General features: G+C 37.5%; 1 protein-coding gene across 4 annotated transcripts; it reads right to left on the reverse strand.

Annotated features, from left to right (window-relative positions):
• Nucleotides 1-3,527: 3,527 nt before the first annotated feature.
• Nucleotides 3,528-9,649, reverse strand: Gtf2h5 (general transcription factor IIH subunit 5). Of its 4 annotated transcripts, none has more exons than XM_033763295.1 (3): nucleotides 9,360-9,538; nucleotides 8,708-8,780; nucleotides 3,528-4,000 (listed from the first exon to the last, which is right to left on the reverse strand). In XM_033763295.1, exons 2-3 carry the CDS (start codon nucleotides 8,740-8,742, stop codon nucleotides 3,820-3,822), a joined length of 216 nt encoding a protein of 71 aa, XP_033619186.1. In that variant the 5' UTR covers nucleotides 8,743-8,780; nucleotides 9,360-9,538; the 3' UTR covers nucleotides 3,528-3,819. The 4 variants fall into 4 exon arrangements, with proteins under 4 accessions (XP_033619186.1, XP_033619185.1, XP_010623524.1 ...); XM_033763294.1 differs by having other exon boundaries at nucleotides 9,352-9,538; XM_010625222.3 differs by lacking the exon at nucleotides 9,360-9,538 and adding an exon at nucleotides 9,582-9,649 and having other exon boundaries at nucleotides 3,530-4,000.
• Between the last annotated feature and the right edge of the window lie 7 nt (nucleotides 9,650-9,656).

Genomic DNA, 9,656 nt, shown 5'->3' on the forward strand with positions numbered 1-9,656 from the left:
CCCTTTAAAAAAAAAAAAAAAAAAAGATACAGCCAGGCAGGCTTGATAGTGAAGCCTGTAATTCCAGCTCTTTGGGAGGCTGAAAGTTTGTACTGTATGGTATTAATCAATATACATGTTTATATCAACTGTTACACACTTGCAGGATCCTCAGAATTTTCAGATAATCACACTAAAATTCACAAGGAAATTGGGGTTCAAAGAATTAAGTTTTTAAAAATCTGATACAGGTACTATATTTTTAAAAAGCTGAGGAGAGGTGGCACATGCTTATAATCTGAGAACTCTGTGAAACTGAGACAGTTTAAACCCAGGCTGGGCAATTTAGCAAGATTCTGTCTCAAAAAATAAAAAGGCTGGGGATGTCGCTAGTGTAAAAGCTCTGTTTTCAAACCCCAGTAACCTCTTACACACACATACACACACACTCAAATACCTATCAAAAAGTAAGTGTAACTCTCATTAAATGATTTTTTTGGTGGTGGGGGCAGGACTAGGGATTGAACCCAGGGTCATTACTTTGAGTAACATCCCCAGGCTTCCCTACCCCTTTTACTCTTTTCTTTTCTTTTTTTTAAAGACAAGGTCTTACTAAGTCACTAAGTTGCCCAGGGTGGGCTTTAACTTGTGATCCTCCTACTTCACCTTGAGAGTGCTGGGATTGTAAGGGTATGCCACCACACCAGGTCAAATATAATTTTATTCAGTTAAGACAATTTAGGTTAATACCATCTTTCCACAATATTTAGGACTTTGTTAAAAGTGAGAAGACAGCAGTAAAGTTCTCCAGTGCCAAGAGACCAGCATCTCTTGTCTGGACATCTAAGGTGTGCCAAACGAATCCATGCCAATCAGATTTTAAATGTCAGAGCTAAGAGGCTAAAGGTGGTCTTCTTATTGTCACAAAGTATGAGCCTTAACAAGATTTGAATATTTAACATGTGCCTGCACACAACTCTTAGAACATAACAGCTAATGAAGTAGATTTCCTTCACTCAATAGTTTGTTTTTTTGGTACCAGGGATCAAACGTGGGTCCTTGTGCTTGTGAAGCAGGCAGCTGCACCACTGAACTAAACCCCTGTCACCACTCAATACTTTTTACAGTACTTGTTTAATAGTTTTCTCCCTACCTTATCAACTCTAAGAAAAGTTTTCCCTTAGTATCATGTTTAAAAGGTAGTAGGTGACAAATGCTCAAGGTGTATTAAAAATTGATTTAGCCATGACTGAAATGATTAAGTCTTGCATACCTTAACAAGCTCTAATAACAATTGTACTAGTAACCTATGAAGAATCTGCATCACTCTGTGGGATTCAAAACTGAGTTATGTGTGTAGGAATCATGATAAATTCACCTACCCCTGGAAATTTCTAAATTCAGTAATGCATGTCTAAGTAAATTAAAATAGCACACAGATGCTTCAATTATGCATACCAAAGGAAGAAGGTAAACTAGGTTTGATGTAATTTTCACATTATCAAAGTTTTCTGGTGGAAATTTTCCATCAGCAACCTATTACAATGGCACTATCTTCAGGAAGAGAAGCAGAGTCCCTATGCATTAGTTTTTAGAGAACCAATCATAGAATTGTGCGCATATTTTAACCTAATATACTGCTTCCCACAAGGCTGACTGCTTCTATCTATTCATACTTTTCTTAAATTTAATAGGGATTCTCATAGACAACAAAGTAAATGTAGTTTTTCAATTACTGAAGCTGGGCATCGTGGTGCACATCTGTAATCCCACCATTTGAGAGGCTGAGGTAGGAAGACTAGAGTTTGAGGCTAGCAGTGAGTTCAAGGCCAGTCTCAAAAAACATTTTTTAAAAAGTAATTATGTAATTCTCTTGTAATACCTTGTATTTTACTCTATGCTTCTAGTACCATTATTCTGAGAACACTTAATCAGTGTTGTGGCTTATATCAATAAGTTCCCCCAAAGCCTCATGTGCTCATAGGTGAGGCTTTTCTGAGCTGGCTGGATCATAGGTATGATACTGGCTTAGTTCATTAGTTGGTTTAGTATAGTTCTAGGTGTGCATGATGGATTTACCAAAGAGACAACATACTCTGGGTGTAGCATTAACCAATAGGCTTGCAGCCTGGATAGAATAAAAAGGGAAAGGTTTACTGCTTCCTGTCATAAAATGAACTCTGCCATACCCCTTTGCCTTGAAGTCAGCCAACTATGAACTGAAATCTCTACAAACTGTGAGCCAAAATAAACCTTTCCTGCTTTAACTTTTGTTTAAGTAAGGAGAAAGTAAGTCAACCAGATACCAAATGACATGAGGAAAAAAAAATCATCTGGTTTAGATTAGAGCATATGGATAAGGAATGTAACATTTCCTTCCTACTTTGCCTCAAATTTAGCCATCCTCCTGCCTCAGCCTCCTGAATGCTGAGATTACAGGCATGTGCCAACATACCCAGCTACATTTACTATTAATGTAGATCCTGACTGCATTTCCTGTATGTTTTAACCACTATAATATGTATATTCTAACATATAAACATATATTCAGAGCTTCCTAAGATAGAGGAATTTATGAAATATACCATCCAAGTTTTGCAACTCTACTCTCAAAGATAACTGATTGTGCATTTTTCCTGCAATTAGCTACACATATATGTCAGCCACTGTCTCATTTTGCCCAATTACTTAATAAAAGAACACTTGCCTTTATAAGAAAAATGCAAGCAACAAAGTTTGAAAAAGGAAAAACTGGAGAGTCAAAGCAGCATCTGCCATTCCCATTTAGTTTTTTCTCTGCACTTTTTTTTTTAAAAAGGGGAACGAAAACTGTAGTTTATATTTATATCTTCTTCACCAATAGAGCTGACTAGATCATATATATTATTTGATTTTTTTTTTTTTTTTTTGGTACCGGGGATTGAACTTGGGACCTTGCACTTGTGAGGCAGGCAGCAGAACCACTGGGCTAAATCCCCCAGCCCCACATATATATTATTTGTGAGACATAATTATTACCAGTTTCCACCCTAGCATATTTAAACAATCAGTGAAATTTCTATTTGAAATAAAACAATATCCATACCTTAAAACCCCCCAATCATTAATAGGAACAAGCAAAATAAGTATCCAGGTTACTCTAATAATTTAAAGGCTCAGTTTATTATATTCATTTTTTATTTCTGGCTTTTGGGTGTTTTTTTTTGTTTTTTTGAGACAGGGTGTCACTATGTAGTTGAGACTGACCTGAACTATGTAGCCCAGGCTGGTCTCTAACTCACTGCGATCCTCCTGCCTCAACTTCCCCAGTGCTGGGATTACAGGTATGTGCCACCACACCCAGCTCTATGTCTGGCTTTTTGGCTGGCCTTATACTATGTAACCCTATCTGGCTTCAGCTCATGGTGATCCTCCTGCATCTGCCTCTCACATGGTGGGATTATAGGCATGTGCCACCACTCCTTATATTTTAAATGTACTAAAAAGGTAGTAAAAATAAAATAAAATAAAATGGTAATGACGGGCTGCAGATGTACCTCAGTGATAAGAGTGCTGGCCTAGAATACATGAGGCTGTTGATATCCAGTAACACACACATACACACAAAAGAGAAACATTTATATTTTCATAAAAGATAATAAAAGCCAAATTACAGCCAATCATTAAAGCCTTTTTTTAAAAACAAAGTTGCTTCAGGGGATTTGAACAAATGATCACACACTTTCCCACAGCATGCTCCTAAGGAATCCTCAAAACAGTCAACAGTCAAATTAAGATACTGAAGAAAGATAGTTTTTCAGGTGTTTCTTAGAATTTTTCAGTGTCCAATATCTAGTATTTTCACTTCTGGGTAAGAGAAAAAGCATTTTGGTCCATTAATTCGCCCACTCGCTCCTGGAGGATATTAACCAACTCTGCTATTACAAAGACATGAGTGTCATCAATATCTTGAATGATGAACTTTTTTCCTAGGGCATTGGATTCATCCAAGTACAGGAGAAACTGTTTCATGGCAGGATCACTGGAGAGTTAAACACACAATTACAAGACATCCTGTGGTTAAACCACACCACAAAGACGCAATTACATTTGAGTATGTACAATTTTTAAGGATAGTTTTTAAAGTTTTGAACTATTACTCAAGTTAATCATTTCCTCTCTGCTTCAAATGGTAACAATTTATGGATGCAACATCATTTTAAGATTGGGAATACAAGTGTAAGAAAGAGTGCAATGATTTCTAAAGAATAATTTGTCACTGCCAAGTGAAAAACTAAAAGAAACAGGGAACCAATTAAGCAAATGTGGTAATCCAGAATAGAGAAATAATGATTTGGACTTGTGGTATTGATGAAAAGTGACTAAATTCTGGATACATGTTTACACAAAGCTAAGAATCTGTAGACTAGTCACAATCTTTTGGAGAGGAATCAAGGAAACTTAGAGAATTTTGGTTTGGGCAAATGGAAGGATGAAGTATTTTATAAAGATGAGAAGGAATGCAGGCAGAATAAGTTTGTACATGTGATCAAGAGTTTCTATTTTTGGGCTGGGGATTTAGCTCAATAGCAATGCAACTGCCTTGCAAATGTTAAGGTCCTGAGTTCAATCCCCAGTACCAAAAAAGAAAAAAAAAGAGTTTGATTTTTTAGGCAGGTTACATCTGGACACATCTATTGCACACATGAGAAGCTGGATACACAATTCTAGAGTTTAGTGGTAAAGAATAAAATTAAATCATCAGCATACAATAGTACTCAAAGACAGCAAGAGAGTGAATATAGCCACAGAAAAGAGACCAAAGAACAATTCTTAGACACTCCAGTATCAAAAAAGAAAGAAAAAGGAGGACACAGCAAAGTTATGAAGAAATAACCACTGAGGTAAAGAAAATCTCAAGCGTTCTGGAGCTCAGTGAACAAAGGCTAACCAGAAAGAGGGGATGATCAATTGCGTCAGATGCTGCAACAAGAAGAGAAGGACCAAAAACGAGCACTGGATTCAGAAAATTACTGACCTTGAGTAGAGCAATTTGGGTGAGTTGTGAGAGAGAAAGCTTGCCTAAAGTGAGTCTCCAAATTGGAGAGCAGTTACAGAAAATGAACAGAAAAGTCTTCTAAGAAATATTGCTACAAGCAGAAAAGAGTGGAGATGCAAAGAGATATGGGGATTAAAAAAGGTGGGAGGATCAGCAAGTGCAGGTCTGGTGGAGTTGAAGAAATAGTGGAGAAAGGGCACCAGAGGGAACTGACTTGGAAAGAGGAGGTAGTGGTCGCAGTCAGAAGTCTGAAAATGAGATTCTGGCAGTTTTGGAAAGGACTGGTCTACATAAGTGTAGCCACATAAGTGGCTGGAAATAGTGTAGGAAAGCTCACTGGCACTCAGCGACTGGACAGGATGGGGTACTGACAGACTGTCCATACAGACACTAAAATCACTAAGGATTTGAGAGGAGAGCTACTAAACTGTAACAGGTAACCATCAAAGAAAAATGTTCAGCAAAGATTCAAGTGTTTGTAGACGATTATAAAGAGGAGGTGAGTGGTATAGTCTGACAACCTGAGATTTATAACTGGGGCTTTCCGTGGAAGAGGTAGGGAGAATTTCTCAAAATGGCAATTAGGAGCAAGATATGAGTTATGGAAGGAAAAAGCAATGTTCAGAGAAGAAGCTGAAGGTACAGGCGTTCTGCTGCTGTTATCTTACGATGTTCTGAAGGCAGTGTGGAAAGGATTTTGTGGAGTGAGGTAGAAGATAAATATTAAAAACAGGTGAATTGAGACGTAAGATAATGAGAGTCCAAAGGGTGAGGGTCAGTTTTGAGCTCTGTGGCTTTTTGGGGGAACTGACAAACAGGAAAAGTAGACATAAAGTGCAGTGCATTATGACAAGGGTCTCAAAACAGAAAGAGCTGGTGATAGGATCTTTTACAAAGACAGATTTAAACAAATACTAAATATATTAAATTTCATGTTTTCAGCAATTTCTCACTTTTAGCAATTACACCAAATAAAAAATAAATTTTTGTAAAGCAATAAACTATATACAGAAATCTCAATGAGGCAAACAATTTACTAATTACTTGCAAAGAGCTTAAAGGGGAATTCTAGAAGGAAACTTGGTTTATGAAATTAATTTAATCAGGTATTTTCAGATTATGTTACAGAAACGATAATGAGGGGGTCATTAGGAGGAAACCAGTTTCTTTATACTCAGATTCTTCAAAAACTTTTCCTTGGCTATACATAAATATGGAGGTAGGGTCAGGGTAAGGAATAAAACAGCAATTATTTGGAGTAGTCAGGTATGAGGGCTTGAGGACTAGGAAGACAAAACCCTGCAGCTTAGTGCTCTATAAGCAAGTTGCTTCCTCCTTTCCCAGTGAACAAGGACTTAAGTGGTGACACTGGTGCCACCCCTCCTCCAGATCCCTGATGATCTCAGGCCCCACAAGATCCTCAACACAGTCTATAAAAATCACACTTTCTTGGAAAGACACACAATAGGATGAATGGTTGTCTTATAAAATAAAACTTTAGTTTCAAATGTAACATAGTAATAAAGACAAACAAGACATTATAAAATTGATGTTTAAATGTGATATATTATTTGAGCTCAAGTGCATTGATAGGTGATACCACTTTACTCTAACAAGCTGCTATTAAAAAGTATTAAAGGCAGCAACGGTTAAATGCTTTTGAAGTCTAACATCTATAGAAATATTCTAAATGGAATAAACTTAACATTATTCAATGAAGTAAAACCTAAATGATTCACCTCTGTGCTCAATCACTAAACCAGTGCTTTAAAATTTTTGGCAATTTGTATATTATTCCTGTTATTTTAATCATCTCTTACAAGGCTTTCATTTCAAATTACTTCATAATTTTAACTTGTTTTAAAATCAACTACCTCATACAGTTTTTAGCCTGGTCTGCCAGGTCCTAGTGCAGGAGCTTGATTCTAAATATGGCCTCTGATAAGTTTTCTTCAATACTCTTATCCATTCTTAATTCTCACTGTGGGGACAGAAGAGCTCTAATGAAACATTAGTAACCTAGTATTCGATTCTATTAAATTCATTCAGTAAACAAATGCTTACAAAGCAGCATGTGCGCGTGTTTCTGTGTCTGATCTGGCATTGTTTTGGATGCATGGGAAACATCAAGAATATAGCCCTCCTAAGAAGCAATGGTGGACAAAACTTAAAATACTGTAAAAGAGAACAATAACTGGGTGTCGTGGCACCCACCTGTGATCGAAGTACTCTGGGAAGCTGACCCAGGATGACAAATCCAAGCCCAGCCTGAGCAATTTAGGGATGTAGCAAGACCTTGTCTCAAAATAAAAAATTTAAAAAAGGGCTGAGAACAAAAAAATAGGGCGGAGGACGGAGCTCAGTGTCAAGGCCCTATGTTTAATCCTCAGTAGGGGTGGGAGGGAGGAGTTAAGGGAGGGGAAGGGGAGGAAGAACACACTAGTTAAGACTGGTTTTACCTTAGTTCTTATTTGCTTCTTAGATACAAATAGTTCTAGAAGGATCAGGTTAGATTAATACATATTTTCCATATTCTTTGCTACTGTGCTATAAACTAGTTGGAATTTGTACCTCTGTAACAAATCATCTTTGCTAAACTACTTGCCAAACCAACCCTGGTAACTGCACATCAGGAGTCTGCTTTAGCAACGGGAATTGGACTCAAACGCATGTTGGACATATGCTGCTTGCTTTAATAACTGCTGGGTTTGCCAGATTTGGGAAAATGCTGGGTGTGAGCCTGGAAGGTGATGTTGAATCCCGAAAGAGATATTTTTGTTAACCTTATTGACATAATTTAGAAATTTATAAAGTTCTGATTTAGCCTTTTTTTTTTTTTTAATATCAAAGATTGAACCAGAGGCCTCACGTGCTAAGCACTGCTTCTACCATTGGGCCCTTAGTCCCTCAGCCTCAGGTTTTGGTATCTGATAAGCCTTGAGACAGAAGGACTTTATTACATTCAAGTGCCTTCATTTTTCAGTCCACTGAAGCTAAGCCTAAATGGCCACCATGATAATCTGACTTATTTTGTTTCTTTATTGTATGCTCTGTTAAGTAAAAATTATAGGAGGCCATCATTTTGGACTAAGCTCCTGTAAAGACCAGGCTAAAAATAAAAATGGAATCACTCATGCTAAAGTTCCAAGTCGCTGAACTGAAACTAAATTTATCTGATCTGCAGAGAAATCAGGATTGGGGAGATTATAGCCAAATTTCACATATATACCAGTTTCAATTGGCATGATATGAAGTGCCAAGTCTTAATCTTTACACATAAATAACCTTTGTGAACCAGCTGTTTTCTTTTTTAATGGCTCTCTCTTCATTCCCTTTATATGAAAGTTCTTGACTTAATAAGATAAATTTACATGCTGAAGTTGCTAAGATTCATAGTAAGAAAAAAATCGATAATGAAATCATGAAGTTGAATTCTCATTATCAAGGGAAAACAATGTTGGAAGTAATGAAAATTACATCAGTTTAAGAGATACTGAAATTTGGCACCTCCCAGAAACAGAGACAAAATCTGTTCCATCAGTTAAATAAGAAAACTGAAGCTGAAAAAGTTTAAAGACTTGAGTTCATTCAGATCTTAGAACAAAATATATATGATTTTAGAAAAGGTATATATGTAAATCAAGATTCAATATGTACATTTAAAACTCAGGAAATACCAAAACTACTAACCATTCTATAAGCACTCCTTTCAAAACGTTGACCATCTTTTCCCAGTCAGGCGGTGCAGATGTCTTCAAAAATACTAATAAAAGAGGATAAAAATGACACAGAATTCAAAAGCATCAACTTCAGTACTTTTAGGTTTTACTTCTGAAATGAGGCAAAATGGTGAAGTATTCACCATTGTCTATGAAAAGGAGGATTAACATTAAGAAAACACAACACTTTCATATTTTAACAACATTAAAATGGTCTACTAGGAATATTAACGATGCATAAACACTACCTGTAAATAAACCCAACGAACGCCAATGAATGAATCTCAATGAAAGCATAACTCTACACTATTAATGTGTTCGAGAGGCCAAGTGCAAAAGTGGTCCGTTTTTCCAAAGTATTTCTTTCTCAGCCAGAACGATAAAAGGCAAAATACTGGGAGGCAGAAATTACAGTGCTCCAACCATTTCATTTTAGAGATGAGGAGACAGAGCGAAGATATTTATCTACAGTTCCCCCCCCCCCTTTTTTTTTTTTTTTTTTTTTTAAGTACAAGCTAGGTTCTAGACCTTGTGTTTCTTCCTAAATGAACTGCACTCCTCAAGAATACGGACTTGAAAGTCATTGCCCAGCGTAGTCCAAATTAACCCTTCTACCTTCACACCTGGGAGCAGAATAGCTCCCACGGTTAATTCACACTAAACCAGTGAGGGAAAGCCGCTCAGCCTCGCCTGGAGAGGCCCAGAGAGGTTGCAGGACACAGCCCTGTAATCCAGCAGCCGGAAAACAGGCTCTGGCCCTTTTCCTCTCTCCCCCGCTTTATTCCGGACCCCGCCGTTTTCCACGCACCCCACTTTCTCCAGTCACTTGGAGGATTACCACACACCTCCGCCCACACAAGCAGAGCGCCTTGGCGTCGCCAACGCAGTACGCCTGCGTACGCGCGTCATCGTCAAGTACG

This window comes from Fukomys damarensis, unplaced genomic scaffold, assembly GCF_012274545.1.
Source record: "Fukomys damarensis isolate Sample0158 unplaced genomic scaffold, DMR_v1.0_HiC HiC_scaffold_14, whole genome shotgun sequence".
NCBI lineage: Eukaryota > Metazoa > Chordata > Mammalia > Rodentia > Bathyergidae > Fukomys > Fukomys damarensis.

Bases quoted from the DNA above. Each gene is read 5' to 3' on its own strand.
- Gtf2h5 (XM_010625222.3), bottom strand. From the start codon at position 9,645: ATGACGCGCGTACGCAGGCGTACTGCGTTGGCGACGCCAAGGCGCTCT. The intron at 8,781-9,581 runs GTGTGTGGTAAT...CTCTTTTATTAG, and splicing joins CTCTGCTTGTGTGGGCGGAG to TATTTTTGAAGACATCTGCA. The intron at 4,001-8,707 runs GTTAGTAGTTTT...TTAACTCTCCAG, and splicing joins AAAGGAGTGCTTATAGAATG to TGATCCTGCCATGAAACAGT.